This window comes from Lactuca saligna, chromosome 7 (genome assembly GCF_052625555.1).
Source record: "Lactuca saligna cultivar CGN05327 chromosome 7, ASM5262555v1, whole genome shotgun sequence".
NCBI classification, from domain to species: Eukaryota; Viridiplantae; Streptophyta; class Magnoliopsida; order Asterales; family Asteraceae; genus Lactuca; species Lactuca saligna.
In genome coordinates, this window is record NC_136423.1 from 4358149 (window position 1) to 4381873 (window position 23725).

The following is a 23725-nucleotide window of genomic DNA, read 5'->3' on the forward strand; positions in this document are numbered from 1 at the left end:
ATGAGACAATTAAAAAACAAGAAAATAATTTATTATTGCATATATGTGAAGATTTTTGGCATACACTTCATGGATTAAAAGACCTAATATATTGATAGCACATATTACAATAGTCAATACATGCATGTTTACAAAATCAATTTCTCATTAGATCGATGAAATTGTTAAGCGGTGGTGCTTGGTTATATCTAGTACTTAGTTTAGTTTAAGTTATGGAGTTCGATTGTTTTTGATCTACTTATCAAGATATGTTTAGAAAGAGTGACTCGATAAGGTAGGTGGATGCGGTTTTTTTTTTCTAGAAAGGGGATTTCTAGAAGGTCTCGTTAGAAGACTGTATAAGGCTTAACATCCGAGATGAGTTAGGTTTATGGTTTGGCTTGCTTATTATATTCGGCTTGACTTATAAATGATTAAGGCTTGAGAGCCTTATGGAGATGGTATGGGCAGTTCATGGGCTTGGCCCGTTTGTTATATTTGGCTCAATTTTCTGCCTTTTTTTTTTTTTTTTTTTGCAGCGGGTTAGTATATGTTTTTAATAGAACCTATGATTTTTTGTTAGTAACTTCTTGTTAGACACCATATTAGTTAAGTGTCTTAGCCAAACTTGTATCTGTAGTATCCCCTAACTTTTTTACATGAATAAAAACTTTTCTAGTTCGCACGTGAACGATCACGATTACAGGCTCAAAGCCTTATGGAGACGATATGGGCTTTTAATGGACTTAGCCTGCTTGTTATATTCGACTCAATTTTTTATATATATAAATATATGATTTTCTAATATGTATCCTAAGAGCACATGTAAAAAGCATTAATTAATGACAAATAATACTATAATTAAATATAAAATACATTAATTATAAGGAATATTACTTTAATCATAATAAATGTATTTTGAATTTAATTATTGTAATGTTTTTCATAATTAATACTTTTTATATATGCTTTAGCAAATTAGAAAATCTCTTATTTTATTTATTAGATTTTTAATGTGTGTTCTTAATGGGACTTATTACCATATATAATACCGGTTTTATAAGCATTTAAAGGTATCACACCATTTTCAAACGGGAACTGATTCGTACACAACACTTTTTTTCCATACACAACAATTTGTGCTTTAAAGTGTTGTATTGTACAACTCTATAATGCATAAATTGTTGTGTACGGCAAAAAACTGTTGTGTACGAATCACTTCCCTTTTCAAACAAGGATCATTCTCTCATTGATTACAACTTTAATGTGTTCGTTATAGGATTAATTAGCATATATAAGACCGATTAGTTATTTGCTTGATCGGACTTCTATTTTAGTACTTTTAACTTATAAATACAAACAATCCACAAAAAATAAAAAATAAAAAATAAATTAAAAAAAAACACTCGAGGTGATGATTAATATTGCTCAAGGAGATGATGACATTTCAACGAAAAAGATTTGTTGAACATTACAAACCACATAATATTGATTCTTTTAGTGCTTGCAAAGCCTTTATTTTCTTTCCAAAGACAATGCTTTTATATCTCTTATCGTTCAACCATTTTACTTATTAATGGACCAATGTTTTCTAAATTCCATTTCTAATATATCTCTCTATCTTCCTATTCTAACAAAAAAATAGTTTTATTTTTTCTTTGACATGTATCATTCTATTATATCTCTTAATTAATATACATTTTATTCTTTTTTTTTTAACATGTATCACCCTATTATGTCTCCTAATTAATACATATCACTTGTCAAACTATTAATTATTCATTTCAAATTTCAAATTTCAAATTTTAAATTTCTTATTCTAATTACTTTAAATTAATAACATTAGAATAAAAGTTAAAATAAAATTAATACAAATTATAAAGTGATATGATTTTACATATTTATTTAAATTAATAATTATAATTTTATATAACTAAAAAAGTCTTTTAATTAATAATTTATTTATGACAATTTATCTAAAATGATTGATTAATAATTTTGAGTTGTCATTATAAAAGTTTAATTAATTTTGTAACCGTGATTTCCACGGGTTATAAACTAGTTAAATAAATATAATCAAGTGGCGAGGTTGAGGCTATGCATAACTAAGATCGGGTATAATGACCCACCTAAATTTTATAATTTATCTAAAAAAATTATAGAAAATTTTTAGAGATCTACTTTAAAAAAAATTAGGACCTACCTTGCCAATCAAATCTTTAAATTTTTATAGACAATTTTCTATAGAAAAAATTAGTGAATCATATGGTTTTCAACCTAGACTCGCCACCGAATATAATCAGACCATTAATTAAAAATTGGATCAAACAAGTCCAAATGGTAAACATTTATGCAAAGTATATTCACTCTAATAAATCAAGATCATATTGACACACGTTACTTTCTCATAAGTTTTGATACATGTCATTTTGTAGTATTTTCTAAATAAATAATATTTATATGTCAATTTATGGTCTTTTTCAATTTTCATAAATTAAAATGCTACATAATACTAATATTTATATATGTAAAATATTAAGTATAATGAATGTAATATTATATTAGAATATTTCACATATTTTTACAGTGTAATATTTCACGTATTTTTATAGTGTAAAACATTAAATAAATAATATTAATATGTCACATTAGAATATTTACAGTGTAATATTATATTAGAATATTTCACGTATTTTCAAAAAAAAAAAGAATAACTTTTTTATATTTTTTTAGGCAATTAAAATTCCAAAAATAATAACTAAAAGAAGAATTTTTGGATTTTTTCTTTTATTTTGTGTCTTAAAATTATTTTTATATTTGGTCTCACGGTCTCATAAAATTAACATTATTTCAAATGAATCTGACTCTCTCTCTCTCTCTCTCTCTATATATATATATATATATATATATATATATATATATATATATATATATATATATATATATATATAAGACTAAATCAATTATAAAATTAATATGTAAAGATTTTTTTGCAGTTTACCTTTTTTTTTTTGTTAATATCCTTTTGGTGCCTACTTATTTATGTATTTTAGGAAAAGCAAATGAAACTATTGATATATAATTATCATTACCTCAATCAATTAAACGGATTTAGCATTAAAAATGATCATTATTGTCATATAGAATAGTAGCATACTTTTGGATTTATCTAATTACCACTAAGGTAAAAAGTAAAAACAATCCGACATTCTTTAACGTCTCATCAACATTTTAATTAAATTCAAAATATGTTAGTTAAAGTACCGATGAGATGAGATAAACACTGGTTTATTCCGTGAAGACTTTTTATACCATACACAAACATATGTATGTAGTCTTACTTTTATTTATTACATAGTTCGATGAAAACTATAAGTGTATTTGTTCACAAAAATAAAAATTAAATCGAAATACTATAACATATAAAACATAAGAGTCAAAAAAAATATTAAAAAAAAAAATGCACACTTTAACATGAATTTGAAACTCACATCGAATATATCATCTTCGATTAAATCAATATAACTATTGGTATTAAATAACAGATTTGAAATACTAAGATTTTTTTTTTGCTTCATAAAAGAAACGTATAGTGTAACTTTACAGCTTGGAAACAGCAGGGGAAGGTGGTTTTCGGACTTTCCTTATCAAGCCCTCTTGAGTTACAGATGCAACAAGCTAGTAATAAAAAAGCAAGTCAGCTTTCCTCATAAAGTCCTAGCTTTTTACAAATTTGCCCTCCTTTGTTTTTTCTTTACATTTCCCAAAAATGTGTCAAATATTTTGTTATTTATACTGACAATACTTTGTTTAAAGAAAAAAAAAAGAGAGAGAGATAGAGAAACACCCATGTTATCCTTAAGATGAACCAATCATGACTGTCTTATTGGTAATTTATGTGACTTTAAATTATGAATTTATTTTTATTAAAAAAACTAAATACACCATCAATGTTGTTATAACTGTCATATACTTCTAATGAAACATTGAATTGGGTGAGGTTGCTCATAAGACTTATCTTCAGCAACAATCCAACCCAACCCAACCATTTATTAAAATATTAATTTCCTTCTCATCCACATAAACAACCCAACCCAACCTATTCGATTTTTATTATTTTATAGACAACCAACCCAATCCAACCTTTTATTATAAAATATTATTATTTATGATCAGTTTTTATTATTTTTAAGATCGTAAAAAATATAAGCAGTTTACATTTAAATAGAAAACGAAATAAAGTTATTATTATTGTTTCATCAAAATATTTTTCTTTTTCTGTTTCTGTTAATAATTTTTTTTGTCATTATTGGTGAACTTTTCACCAAATACTGAAACGGTCGGGTTACTTGTGTGTGATTGTGAATGAGAGAGAAGATAATTCTTTTTTTTTTTTTAATATAATGAAAGACTGTTTTGGTTGGCTAGGATTTAAATAGATTATTTTTTATGTAATAAGTTTTTTTTATGATTGGGTGAGTCATAAAGATGAGTTGGCTAGGAGGATGATACTGATAGTGGGGGGCATACGCATACCTCTCCTTTTCTGTTGAACATTTGGCCACTCACGAATCCACGTGCATTGTATGCAGTTGGACTCGATATCTGTAAAACCAAACCCAAACCCAAACAAGGAGTCATGTTTCATATCAAAAGAGTCAAAGAGTAATTTAATAAAAACAAGACTTGACTACTTTTTGGCACTTACCACAAACAACAACCACTCGTCAGCTCTAAAAGGCCGGTGAAACCACATCCTTATTTAAAACAAAAAACACAAAAAAATATCAAGAGAGGTTCGTTATCATTAAGGGTTTGTTTTTTGTCATGTTTAGGTAACCAACGTTTGTCCAATTTTCTCTTTAGATCATGAAACTTGTAAATTGTAATTGTGCTCTGTGTCCCCTTAAACTATACTTTTTGTATCTATTATTTATACCATCGTAGCATGCTATTGCAGGTTTAAGCGGTTGCCTTGCCTACATGGAATCCACCCTGGACAAATTTTGATCAGACTATGTCTATGTGGCGCTAAATTAGTACTTTTGACTTATTTTTCAATTTCTTATAACTTATAAAGTTAGTTTTTTATATATACTAGAATTATAGATTTTTTAAAACATAAAAGTTTTAGCAATCAAAAAAATGATAAAAATTGCAGTTCTGGTCCCAAATAGTTTCCTTTTGCTCTTTTAGGGGGCGTTTGGATAGGAAAAAAACAGGGTGTTTATTGCTTATTGTTTATTCCCACCACAATAAACTACATTTAAGTGTTTGGATAAAATCCTTAAAAATCAGCTTATTGTGTTAAAAATAGGCTAAATAAGCTAATTCTAATAAGCATCTCCCCCATTGCTTATTGTTTATTGCTTATTCCCACCACAAATAAGTTAATAAGCAATAAACTAATAAGCTAATCCAAACACCCACTTAGTGCCTATTTTCAATTGTTGTAACGATCTTCGACCCTGAGATTGTTTAAAAACTGTATTTTCAATAGTTCCTTCTGCAATTTTGGAAACTATTTGGGACCAAAGAGGAAGTTACATTTTTGGTCCTTGATTATAGCTGATACTAGCAGTTTTGATCCCAAAATGTTAACTTATTATCTTGGGGAGGATCATGTAAGATTTTGATCCCTGTTCCAAGTAAAATGACTATTTTTGATCCCTGAGTATCGCTAATTTTTGCAATTTAGTCATTTAATTGGAACACATACCAAAAATAAAAAACGTTTTGGGACCAGAAATGCAAGTATCAGCTAGGATGATAGTGGGGGACATAGTCTAATCAGAATTTGTTCAAGGTGGATGCCACATAGGCAAGGCAACCGGTTAAACCTGCAATAACAGGTCATGATGGTATTATAAATGCATGACTTAAAGAGGTGATTGGAAATATAGTTGGTTCCCAAAATATGACATAAACCCTATTATTTAATACGAAAGCCATAATAGCATTTATTTGAATGATTTGAACATGAAAACTTCCCAGAAAAGGAAATGATGGGATATTTCAAAAGGATAAATTGTTACAATTAAAACGATTTAATTATCCTACCTTTTGTTCCTACAAATCCTCCTACCAAATTAAATGGTGACATGTGTAGCATTTAATTATATTTTAGTATATTAAAGTAATGTGACACATGTCATCATTTAAATGTAGGAGGATTGGTAGGAACAAAAAATAGGAGGATGTTCAATTTCTCTTTAATTAATTGTATTTAAGTTAAGAGTGATAAGTGATTAGAGGATAGTTTAAGGTGCTGGATACTTACGAGTGATCTAAGCTAACAGAAGAGGTTTTCAAGCCCTTACTGCGGTGAGGATTCAGACTGACATTTAGAAATATGAGATCTGAAGTGTATGCTGCAACACATCTACACATAAATATAATATATAATTATATCATCTGATTATTGTCTAAATAATACTAATCACCTCAACCTTATTAAAGGACTCTCACCTATGCAAAGCCTCATCGTCTGACAGTTTTCCTTTCGCTTTAAACCAGTACCTCAAACTGCAAAATAATATAATATTATATATATATATATATATATATATATATATACACACACACACACTTTAAAATTTCTATCCAATTGTATTATAGCAGTGAAAATTGTTTCATATTTGGATGACATTCCTATAATTGGGTAGAATTGACAAAGTACAATGTTGTGATGGGAAGAAATAAAAGGATGCTACTACAAACAAATCACAAAAGTATATTGCTATTTCATGGAATTTTCCTATATTACATAGTAACCATACATGAGTAGATAATGATTGGCAACTTACAAACAAACCATTATATTCTTGGCAGTTTTGCGGTTCAACCACGAATACTTCAGTTTTCCTTTCCAAATTAACAATGTTGACCATTATATTAGGTCTCAACAGTGATTTTTCAAATTAACCACTTGAACCTCTTATATCAAGTGAAAATGGATAATTTGGAGAAATGTCTAAAAGTTTCATGGCTTGATTGGAAAAAATAAAAGTACAAGTGAAGTGGTTAAAGTGAAAATTGCGAAAAATAGATATGGTTTTTTTTTTTTTTTTTGTGTGTAAATTGGGCTTTATGATTGATTGAATGAAATGTGGTGATGGTGGTGGTGGAGGTGGACCTTGCAGGACGTTTATCGTAGTTGGTTGAATTGCTAGGCTCACAAAATCTTATCTCAATAGGCCAAGGAATAAACTTTGCTGTGGCAACTTTGTTTCTGTAAGTCCTGTCACAATAACACAAACAAGCATTCAATATTCATATTATACCTTCTTAGTGTTTAGGGTTTAGGGTTTAACAAAGAATGGATCTACCAATTTTTACCTGGGAAGACGAGGATCGGTAAGGCGCCTCTCACGCAAATCTTCCATTGATAAAAGCTGAAAACATCAGAGTTAATAATAAGGAAATACCAATCTTTTACTGACTTTATAGAAAGCAAAGGTACTTCTGATACCAGTTCTGGATCAGGGACAGCTGGCATAGAGGGTAACTGGTGATCAAACCCTACTTCTTCTTTCTGTAATAAAATATATCGATATAACAACAAACGGGAAAGGATTTAATCAAAGTTAGATGAATATAATAAATACCTGAAATGAAGCAATCATTGTGAACACAACATTTCCCTTTTGTATTGCATCTATCCTTCGTGTAGCAAAACTATTGCCATCGCGTACGCGATGAACATGATATATAATTGGAACTGCAATGCAAGCATACACTTATCAGACATTTCTCCCAAGTTATTCATCAAAGACAAATGAAATCACACATCACACATCATCTAATCTAATTATCCCAACAAGATGATAAACTGAACATGGCTTACTTTCAAGATCCCCAACAAGAAGAAAGTAAACATGTAAGCTATGAACAATCTTCAGTGAATCAACAGTTTTTGATGCTGCAGCCAGCGCCTGCATATTATTCACCATTTACAAAAACCATTCCCATCAGATTTTCAGCTTCTTATAGACACTAAATTAAATTTGCCCCCTGAGTATAGCTGATTTTTGCAATTTCGCTCCAAAAAAGTTCTCTCTCGTAATTTTGGTCCTTATTTGAGTTTCACGTGAAGCTTTTGGTCCCTTTTCCAAGTAAAATGACTATTTTTGGTCCCTTGGTAAAGCTGGTTTTTGAAATTTGGGTGAAAAAAAAAAAAAAACTCATTTACTTGGAACAGGAACCAAAAGCTACAAAATCCTCAAATAAGGACCTAAATTACAACAAGAGAAGACCTTTTGGAACCAAAAATGAAAATAATCCATACTCAGGGACCAAACATATAATTTACTCAACTTTTTATATTATAGAGAAATCTCTTACCTAAATGAATGGGAACATTACATAAACTGGTAGGAAGATGTTAATGATAATGTAGGGTGTCAAAAATAGAGTAAAAAATATAGGTATTTTCTGCAATTTTCCCTAACATGATATGCATGTATATAATATAAATATACAATATAAGTATAAAACAATGTATAATCAACTGTTCCAGTTTAACTAAAAGAAAAAGTTGTACTATTACCTGTCCAATGAACTGTCCACCAAACACTTTCCCAAAACGTGGAGCATCAGGCAATGTGATCCCTTTAAAAATGTTGACCTTCATAGAAAACATAACAAATAAAAGTTATTTTTTGCTTTATCAACATATAAAACAGGGATCACATGATAATATGATATAGCCTGCTTTGTTTATTTTTATTTATATATTGCTTTACTTACTTCTATAGGCTCAAGATGCAATATGCTCTCTACAAGTGAACATGATTCTAGTGTTTTGTCTGCACTCCAGATCGACTTTGACTGCAACAAACCGCAATGCTCTTGGGGCAATACTAAGCAGGTCAACTGTTGCAAATAACAGGGGGGAATTATAATAATCAAATTTAGAAAATAAAATTAGAAAAAAACACAAGTATTTAAAGTACCTTAGTAAGTGCAATGACATCTGCTTGCTGTGCAGATACTGCCACACCTGCAAATCAAGGTTAAACTAGTCAGATCAAGAATTATCATGAAAGGACTACCTTTGAGTGCACTGTTGTTCCATTGAGAATTAAACTATCGTTGTTTACAGTTATTGTGAATGAAATAAAAAAAACAATAAATTATATAGCAAGCAAGAATAATGAATTAATGATGATGAAAGATGAGATTTTCACCATTGCCAAAGTAGTCATAACGTTTAAGTTGGAACTCTGGCCTATTATGCTCATCTGCTTGGACATAGCCAGACACCTCCGCCTGCAAAATTTGAATAATCATACTACTTACACATAATAGCAGCATACTGACATTTCTTTACCAATAATAGGCAATATGCAACATATATATAATGCCCATATTGCTAGCAAAATTCAATTATAGGTAAAAGATAAAGGACATTGCTATTATGGATTAGAAAAGTAAGTATGTTGCTACTATGGGGTAAAAAATAAAGTACATTGCTCATATTGGTAGCAAGAGCAAAGTACATTGCTATTCGAGGCAGTTTACTCATCATTCCGTAGTATTGAATCACATGGAAAACATTACCTCGCCTTCCCATATGAAGTAGATTCCATTCCCAGCCTCTCCTTCACGAACAACATACTCGTGTGGTTCTTGAAAAGGAAACATTACAACTATTTAGTTGTCAATAAACATCTTTCATTTTGAGGGACCCTAATTTCATAATTAAACTAGTCTAAGACTTTTAAGTAAACAATTTTACGATAATACTGAAAGCATACTCCTGTATACTTTATACTCTATGCAGCAACAATAACATATTTGCTAACATATTTTACTGAATCAATAAGATATATAATCATGCGTCTTTATAGGGCATTGTATGCTTTCTCCCGATAGTTATGTAAATTGACCCACGACACCCCAGAATTATTTAGCTTCCTTTCCATACCACCTAAGCATTCCAAATTTTATGCTTTCTTAACACTTTTCAACATTCCTAAAATTCTGATGAAGCCAAGCCACACTAAATTAAACTATTATTCTCAGTCCCATATAATTGTAAATATTTACTTGGTAACTGGCACATAGCCTAAGCATAGTGTTTTACTATTCCCCAAATATCCAATCAATGACAAAATTAAAGACTGTAATATCACCAGCATAATCCATTTGAAATGGTGCAAACTCATAAATGGGTCATTTCATCTGTACAATTTTCCAGTCTTCATGGTACATCACACATATCAAACTTTCAATGCTACTAATGGATTGGAGGTAATATGATATAGTACTTCACGAATCAACCTTAGATTTGCACAATTACATTACTCAATCCATCCATAACAGAAATAAATTATTACTTGAAATCAAACAACAATAGGCATAAATCTGAAATCTAAAACAACTCAAAACACTACTTTTCTATCAAATTACTGATCATCAAAACATCAAATGGACCAAACCGGTATCAGTCTATATAGAACTAATTTATTACTGTAATATTCAAAACCCTACTTTTCTACCAAGTAAACTGATCATCAAAACATCAAATTCACCAAAATTATATCAGTCGACAATCAAAATAGAACCAACTTATTACCGTAGTGTTTAACAGTAACAACTTGTGCGATTTTCCGGAGAGACAAGCTCGGGAGCCTCTGAAGCAACGGCACACAACCCAAAAACTCGATCACTGCTCATTAATTTCAACCATATACACCAACAAAAACAATCATCTATCACATCAATACACATTGAAACTGCAAGAGATTAGCGACTATTGATAACGAATTCAGGTTACCTGCTTCTGTAGTGTACATGTTGAACTTTGACCACAACTTTACAATGATTCGGGAAAAAACTGTTTTTCCAGTCGTATCTAGACGGCAGATAAAGAGAGATGCTCCGAGCCCCCACGGCAACGGCAACGCGACTATAATTTATCAGCGTCCATTTAATCACGTGTTTTCTCTTTTCCCCTTCTTTTTCTTTCAATAATTGATCTAATAAATTAAAATGCTAAATTATATTATTCGTTCACATTATACACAAAACTTCAAAAAATGCTTATGTGGTATAGGGATGGCAAAAAATCCCGAACCCGACGGGGAAACCCAAAACCCGATCATTTCGGGTCGGGTAACGGGTCGTTATCGGGTTTTTTATTTGGTTCGGGGCAGGGAGTGGGTTATCCTCGCCCCGATCCGCCCCGCCCCGATTATATATATATATATATATATATATATATATATATATATATATATATATATATATATATATAATACGTTCAAAAAATTTTGCTGTTAATTGTACACGTTCAAATATAAAATACTTATCATGGACAATTTTTTTAGTTATTAACAATCTGGTGTTAATGATCATTTTTATGTGTTTTGACGTATTAAACAAAACTTAAATCAAATATTTTTTTATATAACGTCTAGTTTATTTTATTAAAGTGATGCATCATGTTTTTAATTTAAAAGAGTTGCTAGAACATGTATATTTTATAAGATATTGGGGTACCCTAAAAGAGAATAAAGATTTCGTTATCAGTTGTTGTAAACCCGATAAGATACCCGAAACCCGACGGGGAAACCCGAAACCCAATGGGGCGCCCCGATAAGATACCCGAAAGTTATCGGGGCGGGTTTGGGAATCCATGCCCCGCCCCGAACCCGCCCCATTACCATTCCTAATGTGGTATTCTTTTTTTGGCTTTTAGTTCAAATTTCGATTTATTTGGATTAGTGGTCATTTTGAACTAGTTTAGTTGTGGATTTGATCCCTCGGTAACCTAAAATGATTTTAATACCCTTGGGTATTTATTTTCTATTTTACTTTCATTTTTTGTAAATCTAATAATTATTAATTTATTTAAAAAAATAAAAAATAAGAGGGTCCACCTCTCTCTCTCTCTCTCAAAAATCCACACACGATGGGATTTAACCACCATAAACCACCGCTGCCACTACCCAATATTCCCTACTATTTTCTGCAATTAGCCCCACCCACACCTTCTCTGATCACTGCTAATTGATTCCCTCCCTTTTCCCTTATCATTTGTTGTCGAACAGAAAAGTAACGGGGGCAGCAAAGCGGCCAGAAGCAGCCTCACCACCCCATTGCCACCGCTGCCAACGTAAAAACCAACCACCACCACCACCTGCTGCCATAGAGATTTCCACCAACACCTTGCTGCTTTTGGCCCTATTCCCTCTACAAACCAGTGAACACTAGAGGTGCTCTGATAATTCCTTCATCTGAATCTGGAATCTGATCTGATTCCCACAAACAAATCAATTTTTTGGGATAAATACTCACACACAAATCAAATTCCATAAATGATAAACACACACAAATCAAATTCTAGTTCCTTCTATTCGACCTGTATTCATTTATTCAATCTCTCACGAAGAAAGAAGATCGTTTAAATTATCGGTAATCTCTCATCGAAAACAAAAATAAAATTATTGAAACCTACAACTCCTTCTATTCAATCTATTGCTGGAAACCTACAACCCCTTATATTCAATCAACCAGAAAGCTACGATGTCAAAAACTCAGTTGAAAGGTTTATCTAGCATATCACTCAACATCGGTGCCTTACTTTATCGATCTTAATTCATCTTTATTGTCACCTCCAGAGAGCAATCTTCAAAATCCATAACCAAGGTCTACTACTGAAAATGAAATCGAGATTTGTAGATCTGTATGTGAAAGAAATTGAGAGTGAGGGTTGGTTTCTTGCTGCTATGAAGATGGTGACAATGGTTGTATGGAGAAGATGGTGGGTCGATGTAGATGGGTCAATTACCACTAGTCCAGGTCGTAAGGGGGAAACAGGGGAACCATATTGAGTTCATGAAATCCGGGTTTTTTGGTATTACCAACATCGAATGTAACTGATTTTTGGGCTATAGCGGTTGTTGTAGATGATAACTTGGTGGGTAGATGTGGAATTTTGATTAAGAAGGAAGAGATGAAGAAGATGAAGTGTTCATCTTCGGTAAAAAGAAAAAGGACAAGGAGGTGGGGGTATACGATGGAGAGAGAGAGAGAGAGAGAGAGAGAAACTTTTTTTTAATTAGTTAAATAAATAAATAAGTATTTAGATTTTTAAAAATGAAAGAAATGAAAAATAAATAATCCAAGGGTATTACAGTCATTTCACTATTCAGAGGGACCAAAAACGCAATGAAACTAGTTCAAAAGGATCATCAATCCAAAAAAGTCATGGTTTGGACTAAAACCCAAAAAAAAAATACATACCACAGGGACCATTTTTGTAATTTTGTTAATATTATATTCTTCCTTCATACAAAATATGAAAATAATGATATCATTCCCAAATTGACCATTGTTTTGATTATTATTATTACTAGATTTAGAAAAAACATTATTGATAATTTTAAATCATAATAACTAATAAAATATTTATAAAATTTATTAATTTATAAAAATAGAAATTTTGTTTGTATTTATAATGACATTTCAAATCATAATCATAATGACTAATAAAATACTTGTAAAAAACTATTAATTTACAAAGACATAAGTTTTGTATGTATTTATAATGATATTATTTGAAAATTATGATACATAATATTGTTGATAAATAACAATAACTAGGGTTTGGACCGTCTGTGTGATGCTGCAGAAACCCGGTATATTGAAAAATGCAGCTCAACATGGATAAGGTTTGTGGAGAAATTTTGAGACAACTTTTAACATAGTTACTTTCAACCATAACCCAAAATTACAAACTACAATGTTATTTTCTACCATAGTGATGCTAATTTATGCACTTTTATGGTGATGATCTTGAGCCAACATATTTTGATCATATAAAATCAAGCAACAGAACAACTGTAATTACATTCAACGTTTGTTAATCTTTTATCATCTTCAAGAAATATGATCATAAGTAGGATGCTTAAAAAATTAAAGGTCCCATAATAACCATTTGAATAGTAGACCATAAAAGTATAAAAATAAAGTTTATATCTTAATAATTATGTATGAAAGATGCTGTGAAAAATAAAATTTGAAAATATATCATATTTGGTATAATACTACAAATAACAAGTAATAAAAAAATAATTAATGAAAATGAAAACTATAAAAACAAATTATACAAAGGACATAAAATGTTACTTTAAAATATAATTAGGGACCGGAATCGCAACTTACAAAATACCAATAATATAATTTTATAAAAATTAAGGATGAAAATAATTAATTCAAAATTAGTTGAGGGGAAAAAGTATAAATATAAAATTTTGTTGCAAGGAGATTCAAAATTGTTATTTCTGAATAGAGAGGTTATTTGCAATTTATATCAAATGTTTTAAAAATAGTAATATAATATGAATTTTGTAGTTTTGGTTATAGTAAAAGTAAAAACAAATGAATAGTGTTTTATACTTAGTGATTCGAGTTAAAATTTATACAAACAATATTTAATGAATAGTGATTATCCCTCACAAACAATATTTGGTAATTAATATATACAAGGGTTTGAACCCTCTACACGTTGCTGTGAAAACTCGATAGTTGAAAAACATAGCGTAACATGGATAAGGTTCCGTGGGAGAAATTTTTAGATAACTTTCAACCTAGTTTAAACCTTCAAAGTGTTTCGATTATAATTTTATTTTTATATTTTTTTTGTTTCACTTAGCAAATGAGTGATGCGTAAAATGAACCATAAAAATATAAAATAAAACTTCGAACCAAACAATTATATTGGAAGAGGTAGAAAAAAAAAAGTTTAAAAGTGTATCTTGAACGTATTAATTTTATAAGGTGATACCACAGTAAATACGCGTAAAAGTTTATGGTGTTTAAATAAAAATGTAATAGTAGTAAAAATAAAAACTATAAAAACAATCATCCAAGGGACCAAAAATGTAACTGGATCAAAACCATAACTTAAAAACGTCTATAATTTAACTTTAGATTTATGAAGGGTAAAAACTTTTTAATCAAAATTTATTTAGAGGAGAAAATGTAAATATAAGATCTTTTTATTAGCATAATCAAACTTGCTATTTTTTTAAAAAAAATGCATATTTCACAATTTATAATATATTCCGGAAACCTTGTATCTTGGTGTGTTTTGGATTGAGAGTAGTATAAGCTAATGAATAGTAATTTTGTGAGTGACACCTTACTTGGAAATTAATATATACTAGGGTTTGGATCCTTTGCGCAATGTTGTGGAATCCCAATATGTTGAAAAAGCATCTCGACATGGATAAGGTTTTTGGGAGAAATTTATGCACGTTGTGGCGAAAAACTTATTTACAAAGTGAATCATAAAAGTATAAAATAAGGTTTTGAATAAAAAAATTATGTATGGATGATACATACAAAATGAGTTTGAAAATGTATTTTAAACGTATCAATCATCGTTTAAATAAAAAATAATATTAAAAAAATAAAAACTATAAAAACAATTTTGTATGAGACCAAAAATGTAACTTTAAAATATAGAAAGTGATCAAAATTGTAACTTAAATTTACCAATAATTTAAGTTTATAATTATGAAGAATAAAACTTGTTTAATCAAAAATTATTTTAAGGTAGAAATTCTAAATGTGAAAATTTTGCTATAATAAGAACCAAACTTGCTATTTTCAAGTAAAACCTTATTTGTATTTTGTACGAAGAGCTTTAAAAACTGTAACATCCTATTTGAATAGAATAATTAAAATGATAAACTCAGAACCCCGAGAAGCAATTTTATTATTATTTTATATTATTATAGTCCAAAAATCAAATAATTAGTGGGGTGTTGGTTTTAGGGGTGCCAAATGATATAGATTTGAATCTCCAAGGGTTAAAGTGTGATTTTGGGACTTATTTTGTGAAGATTTTTAGGAGTCAGGGGCTGTTTAGTTAGATTGGGACTTAAATAGAAATGATATTGAAATGTTGAGGGTTGAATGGTAATATTTGGATTTAATTTGAGAAGAATATGAAGAGAGGGACTAGAAGTGTAATGTATGCGAATGTTGGAAGTTGGGCACGGGTTAAACCCGTCACCCTTGTTATCCTTCGTATATATATTATTCATAACCCACTCATGTAACCAAACCCTAACCCTAATGCAATTCCGGCCGCAACCATTCCCTTATTCGACTCTGGCGCTGCTACACCCCCTCTCTGTCGAGTCACCTTGCACCACCGTTGCTGGAGTCATCAAGCATCACCACCATAATCCATGACGATTGTGTCATTGTGAATGACCGAAGGAAACCCCACCAAGGGCGAAGCCATCACCCGTCACCGTTCAGTTTTGGAGATCGAAGGCGACGATAGTTAAGGTCGTTGTGGTCGTGGGAGAGAACGATCAAACCGGCCGCTGTTAGATCTCATTTGTCACTGCCATGCGGTGTTTTGCATATGACACTGCCAATTTGATCGTGTATGCCCTCGTCCGCCAACCGTTATTCTGCCATGGTTGTGAAACCACCGCTGTCGGGAACATAGAGACATTCGGAAGTCCACCGAAGGTTGGACACAGAGCAAAGAGTGAAGGAGTGGGCCGTGAACCACCAGGGTTGCGGCTGTTGTGCGTCGAACTCGTGAAGATGTAGGTGTCGATGATGTTGCCATCGTTAGTTGTTGTTGTGTCGCCGTCAACACCACCAGTAGTTGCCTTCTTGTGTCACTACCACCGTCAAACACCACCATGTGGGTGGTTGGGCTTATTTAGCAAACAAAAGACTTATGTGTGCGTGTGCTCATTATAGTGAAGCGGTATTGGGTGTTTATTTGGCCGGAAAAGCCACCACCACCATCGTGAGGTGGTGGTTGCCACCATGAACCACCACCAGCCACCACAAGGGGTAGCTGTGTGTGTGTATTATTTTATGAGTGTGTGTGTGTGTGTTGTTTAGATATTATTGTAAATTACTTTGTAATTTGTATGGGGATAATGAAAGAAAAAGTCTAAACCACCACTGTAGGGTGGTGGCTACCGCTCCTGCCACCGTCGGCCGTCGTGTCGAGTGACAGTGTGCTTTGATTGCATTTGGACCTCGTTTGGGACGATTGGACAGAATGGGCCCAATGAAATCCTATTGGGCCCAATAGAACCCCAATAAAGCCCAAAGTGACCTAAAAGCCCAACCAATTGATTAATAGGCTAATATTGGGTAGGAAACCCTTATTAGGGTTTGGAAAACCCTAATGGCTTAAAACCCTAATTTTTAGGAATTTGATCGGGACACACACACACGAGAATGATTTAATAAACTTGAAATAATAAATTCTAATCATTGGCAAATAAACCTAAGGCACTAATAGACTTAATGAATTAAACCCTTAATGGATTAAGTCCTTAATGGGTTAAGTAAGAACACTTAACCCTAATTGTCATTTCATGTGAAAACCGTATTTCACTTGGGCCTTGAGTTGGGCCTATACTTTGGGCTTTGGTAATTGGATTATAAATGGTCCATCCAAGAATAATCATATGGAATGGAATATGTTAATGGGCTTAGGGTAAGGCCCATATGAGGGTTTGGGCCCAATTTGGAAAATTGGGTCGTAAATGGGCCATAGTTAGGCCTTGAGGATTATACGATATTGGGCCATTGGAGATGCCAAATGTCTGGATTGGACTAAGTAGTTGGGCCTTTAATTATGACCATGTAAAGGTTTGGGCCCAATTTGGAAAATGTAGCCATATGTTGGGCTTTGGCCTATTACTTGACTTTTGGGTCTTTGGAGTGTGATTTGGACCTTGGGCTTGGAACCCAATTATTAATTGAGTATTGTTTGATGTTGACAGTTCAGGAATCTATCATCATGCAGCTGGAGTTTTATCTTACTTCAACAGTGTCAGGTGAGTTATCCTCACTATACTCAAGGGTCTAAGGCACCAAGGCCGACCCTTTGGATTGTTATCTGGTTATGTAATGCTAGTATGATCTGTTAGATCGGTATCCTAGAGGGTAGGACAATATTATGTGGTATGTGGTATGATCTGTTAGATCGGTATCTTAGAGGGTATGATAATATTACGTAGTATGCAATATGATCTGTTAGATCGGTATCCTGGTAGATAAGATGGTATTATGTAGTATGTAGTATGATCCGTTAGATCAATTGTTGTCTATAGACTATTGTGTGATTATCGGTTATATATATGTGCACATGTTTGTTTAGCAGTTGAGACTTATCTGCTTTGTGCAGAGGCCAATAGACATGGGCATTCCAACATGTTGGTTGTGGGCCAAGAGTATTCCATCCCGAGTATAATTGGACTCATAGTATGTAGGCATTCCAACCTGTTGGTTATGGGCGCAGGGTATTCCATCCCGATGATGATTGGACCCATAATATGTTGGCATTCCAATCTGATGGTTGTGGGCCTGTGGTATTCCAACTTGATGGTTGATTGGACCCATAATATGTTGTTTGTGATTATATATGTATTGTAGTGTGTATGGTATTTTGGGGGAACTCACTAAGCTTTGTGATTACGGTTTCAGTTTATTGTTTCAGGTGCTTTGGATGTATTGGCAAGGCGAAGGTGTAACTATACACATCCTCGTGTTTTGGACTTATGGTTTATAGGATACTCTGATATTAAACTATTTTGAAAACATTTTTTAATAACTAATGACTTTTGGATGTTTGAAATTTTTTTAAATTAACTTGATTTTTATGGGTGTTACAAGTTGGTATCAGAGCCTTGGTTTGAGTGAATTGGAGGAACATTCGTGTGAATCCAGTCTCAAAACAAGGAAATATTTTCAAAATAAATTTAAATGGTTTTCAAAATAAGTAAAAGAGGATGCGAAGTATACGATCAGCAGGAGCCAGTAAGTAGACCCCAAAATATCATGCAATTATTTGATTATGCGATATGTTAAAATAGCATGCGAGTAATAGGCTAGGGGTCTTCAGGAATTGCATGATAGAATTGCCTGATTACATGATGCCTTCTAGCCTAGGGTTTTCCTTATATGAGATTAACATCATTACTGTAGTTGCTTGTGTATGCATCACGGTTGTATATAATTAAGATCTTATACCCTGAGAATGTTTGATTTGGCCTTATGTTCTGTTCTTATTTATTAGGGCTTAGGGTAGGATTGGATATTCAAAAGTCTATAGGGTCCAACGTTATGTATGGCTAGCATACATTAGTACTACAGGGTTGGTGGAAATTTCATGGACGGGTGAGTTGTGAGAGGCCAGGAGGCCAGTTATGAGATATCTAGCATTCCTCTAGGAATGAGGACTGAGCACCCACTATGTTTATGTATATTGGTAGGGGGTTTTAGTGATACTTGAGACAAATATGGGTAGGTGTGGAAGGTAGTATGGGCTCTTACTATTGAAAGCACATGAGCCATACACATAGCAAGGAAGTCACAAGCCCTAGGGTTGGGTAGGGAGTTGGTCCCCTGTCATATTATGGATTATTAGAGATCTTTCTGGTGTCTTACTGGAATGGTGGTTACGAGACATCTTGAGACCGGATCCAGGTTAGGATCGGGAGTTGGCAGCCAAGATAGGTCGGCATTGTCAGGGGACTGTGTCAGTGAGATCATCCGGGAGGAGGTGATTGGGGACTATCTGCAGACAGTTTCCGGAGATGTGTGGGTCTATTAAGATCGTCATAGTTGAGTATTTCGATGAGCGATATGCAACCATTGCCGTGGCATCTATATCAGCTGTAACGACGGCAGGGAGAGGAGCTGGTCGAACTTTCCAGTACTAGGACTCGTTACTGGGACATATTCTAATGAGCAGATGGTTGCATTTACTTGGGACCAGGGATATATTCTGTACTCGTTACATTTCGCGGGTTGAGCGAGAGAGTCTAGCACATGAGTTTCTAGATTTGAGGATTTGGGGGTTTTGCTCGAGGTCAGAATGTGAGTCGCGAGGACTCCAGAAAGGATTGATGATTATGTTCAGATGGGGTTTTGCAGCTGTAAGTAGAATGGTTAAATGGTGGATTGGAATGTCGTTTTACAGGGCAAGGATTGTGCCCTTTCAGTTTTCGATCTCGAAATAGCAAGCATACTTAGGACCCGAGGGTCAGGTTGTGTTCCAGCTCGGGTTAGTTAGTCACATGGGCTGGCGACAGTATTTCACCGTTGGTGAGCGCAGATTGGTCGATGTGGTATGATTATATTGTGAGGCATACGCGATTACCATTCTGACCTATAAGAGTTAAGATCCGATTCACATTAGATCTCTTGCATTTGACGATAAGGATTGATTGTGTGATCTATTGCACTTCTGGGGATTGGAGACTATGTCTTGGGAGTAGTTTGTGGCCGGTTTAGGGAAGAGGTTGTTTCAACTACTACAATTCAGATATGGATGATCGAGCTGGTGAGTGAGTCAGGGTGCGAGACCCTGAATGATATGATTTCTAGAGCCGAGAGCGGGATATTTGTTGGAGCACTTTGGGAAGAAGGTATTATATGGGAGGTCTGAGGACAGAGTCCCACAGATTGGTTATTCAACACTGTCAGGATTCAGTGGTTTTAGTAACCATTATTGATTGGCGGAGGTAAGCGCCAATGGAAGTAGCTCGTTGTTGAGACTTTAGTTAGAGCATCTATCTTTGGACTTCAATATTTGGGGGTGGGGTCATTTGAGCATTAGGGACTGTTGGTTTCCCTAGGATTCAGGAAGTGTTCATTTAGTTATTGGAAGCATGTGATCATTTAGGGTTGGCTAGTAAAGGAGTACTAGTTGGAAAGGTCTGGTTGTCATCAGATCGAACGTTGGAAAGTGAGAAGGATTGGGAATTCTAAAATTTTCATGTATTGTGAAGACATAGTTGAATCTAAGTGGGGGAGAATTGTCCCGGAATGCAGAAGCAGGATTGGTTTTGAAACTGGGATAAGTTTTGCATCGTTTTCAGGAATGAAGACAACCCTAGGGACTGGTTGGTTTAAGTGTTGTATAAGTTGGGAGTTCGGTAAAATCCACAACATATAAATCACGTCTTCTCGGTGCTTGATAGCAGGACTTGGGGATATCAGGTTGGGATTATAGACATGAATTAAGTTTTGTGGTGTGTTAGGTCGAGCGCGAGTTCGATCAGTATGGAAAGTGTTGTAAGACTGTGGGGGTAGCCGTATCATTCACCAACGATTAGTTAGTATGGAAAGTGTTGTAAGACTGCGGGGGTAGCCGTAGCATTCACTATCGATCATTTAGTATGGGAAGTGTTGTAAGACTACGGGGTAGCCGTAGCATTCACAAGGTTAGAAAATAGTGCTAGAGTGATGTATGTATGTGGGTGTAGCCGCAACATTCACTAAGTTGGAAGATAATATGAGAGCGTTACTAGGACGTAGAAGGGACAATAGTAACCACCAGTTCGGGTGTAGCAGTGAGGATATGGAAATTCACGGATTGGTTTATGGGTTTCCCCAGAGGGATTAGACCTGGTTAAGCCAGTGATAAGGTTGTAGGAACGTTACTACAGTTATGAGACCAAGGAAGCAATGGATTGCTGAATGTTGCTTGTGATGTAAGGCCACTATTGGTCATGTAGCAATCGCTTTTAGTCGTGGATTTGGTAACGATGGGATTTGACGCACGGATCTGATCGGTTGGATCAGTAGGTTGTTAGAGTTGCATTGGCTTGATAACTAGTGGTAACTAGTTCATGGGAAGGATTTCGTTCGGAAGTCGTGTGAGACAACTATGTGGGAGTCCTTTAGCTCCGCGACCGGGCCGGAACCCAGTATTTCAGATGTGGTACTCGGTTGTGACGAATCAAAGGATTTTAGATGAGATGCAAGGATAGATCCTTAGATTTCAAGTTATGGGTTGTACCCGAGTTATGTATATAGTGGTATTCCAATCTAGGGTATTCCATCGTGAGGATGACCAGACCCTATGATTGATTGGATATAGTGTGTTTGGTATTCCAACCCGAGGGTTGATTGGGCCAAACATGTGCGTTATACGAAGGTATTCCATCTTAGGGATGATTGGACCCGTCGTAGGCATGCCTGGTATTCCAACCCGAGGCTGATTTGGGCCAGGTATGAGTATTTGTGCTTATGAGTCGGTTATTATATTTATGTGGTTTGGAAACTAAAGGAAACATTGTCTTGTTGATCCAAAAAGGGTTCATCTCCCAGTTTACACCCCCGTTGTTCATTATATCACTAGGAAGGGATTACCAGAACGAGTCTCTCGTGAAGGAGTACTTAATCTCTTGTCAAGAAAAGGATCATAGTTAGCAGTGTGGGATTTATGATTCTGTTTTCTAGTGGGAACCTCAGGTTATCAGAAGTTAAGTAGCCAGTTGGGAGTTAAGTGCAATGCATTCGACAATGATCCAGTGTGGGTAGTCTGTCAGGAAGCCAGACCATCTTGAGACTTCAGATTTCAGATTGAGTAAACGTGATCATATTGCAAGGGATTCGTTTATGTTCAGGTTTTAGAACCATGTGAGGGTTGGTTACGGTTGCCTTGGAAAGGCCGGGGTTAAGCTCGTAATTGTGGCTATGTTGCTCAAATTGTGTGGCATGTAAGGCATGATAAGAAACGATTTCGAGGACGAAATCAAATTTAAGTGGGGGAGAGTTGTAACATCCCATTTAAATGTAATAATTAAAATGTTAAACTCGGAACCCGAGAAGCAAATTTAATATTATCTTCTATTATTATAGTCCAAAAATCAAATAATTAGTAGGGTGCTGGTTTTAGGGGTGCCAAATGATATAGATTTGAATCTCCAGGGGTTAAAGTGTAATTTTGGGACTTATTTTGTGAAGTTTTCAAGAGTCAGGGGCTGTTTAGTAAGATTGGGACTTAAATGGAAAGGATATTGAAATGTTCAGGGTTGAATGGTAATATTTGGATTTAATTTGAGAAGAATAGGAGGAGAGGGACTAGAAGTGTAATGTATGCGAATGTTGGTAGCTGGGCATGGGTTGAACCCGTCACCCTTGTTATCATCCATATATTTTTTTCATAACCTACTCATGCAACCAAACCCTAACCGAAATGTAATTCCAGCCGCCATCATTCCCTTCTTCGACTCCTGCGCTGCTATACCCCCTCTCTGCCGAGACACCTTGCACCACCGTTGCCGGAGTCGTCAATCATCACCACCATAATCCATGACGATTGTGTCGTTGTGAATGCCTGAAGGAAACCCCACTAAGGGTGAAGCTGCCACCCGTCACCGTTCAGTTTTGGAGATCGAAGGTGATGGCAGTTAAGGTCGTTGTGGTCATGGGAGAGACCGGTCAAACTAGCCGCTATTGGATCTCATCTGTCGCTGCCATGCGGTGTTTTGCATATGACGCTACCGATTTGATCCTGTAAGCCCTCGTCCGCCAACCGTTATTCCGCCATGGTTGCGAAACCACCACTATCGGGAACATAGCGACATTCGGAGGTCCATTGAAGGTTGGAGACGGAGCAAATAGTGAAGGAGTGGGTCGTGAACCACCGGGGTTGCAGCTATCGTGCGCCGAACTCGTGAAGATGTAGGTGTCGATGATGTTGCCATCGTCAGTCGTTGTTGTGCCGCCGTCAACACCATCGGTAGCTACCTTCTTGTGTCACTACCACCGCCATACGCCGCCAGGTGCTTCAGATGTATTGTTTCAGGTGCTTCAGATGTATTGGCTAGGTGAAGGCGTGACTGTACACATGCTCGTGTTTTTGACTTATGGTTTCTGGGATACTCTGATATCAAACTATTTTGAAAATATTTTGTAATAACTAATGACTTTTGGATATTTGAAGTTTTGA

The 23725-nt window shown here is 34.2% G+C and overlaps 1 protein-coding gene across 1 annotated transcript; it reads right to left on the minus strand.

Moving 5' to 3' along the window:
- Positions 1-3427: 3427 nt before the first annotated feature.
- Positions 3428-10919, minus strand: LOC145004515 (acyl-CoA hydrolase 2-like). Its single transcript, XM_078963451.1, has 17 exons — positions 10760-10919; positions 10559-10651; positions 9541-9608; positions 9168-9249; positions 8934-8980; positions 8728-8853; positions 8528-8605; positions 7826-7913; positions 7587-7699; positions 7451-7513; positions 7318-7373; positions 7115-7219; positions 6448-6504; positions 6260-6361; positions 4688-4736; positions 4516-4584; positions 3428-3657 (listed from the first exon to the last, which is right to left on the minus strand). Exons 1-17 carry the CDS (start codon positions 10776-10778, stop codon positions 3580-3582), a joined length of 1293 nt encoding a protein of 430 aa, XP_078819577.1. The 5' UTR covers positions 10779-10919; the 3' UTR covers positions 3428-3579.
- Between the last annotated feature and the right edge of the window lie 12806 nt (positions 10920-23725).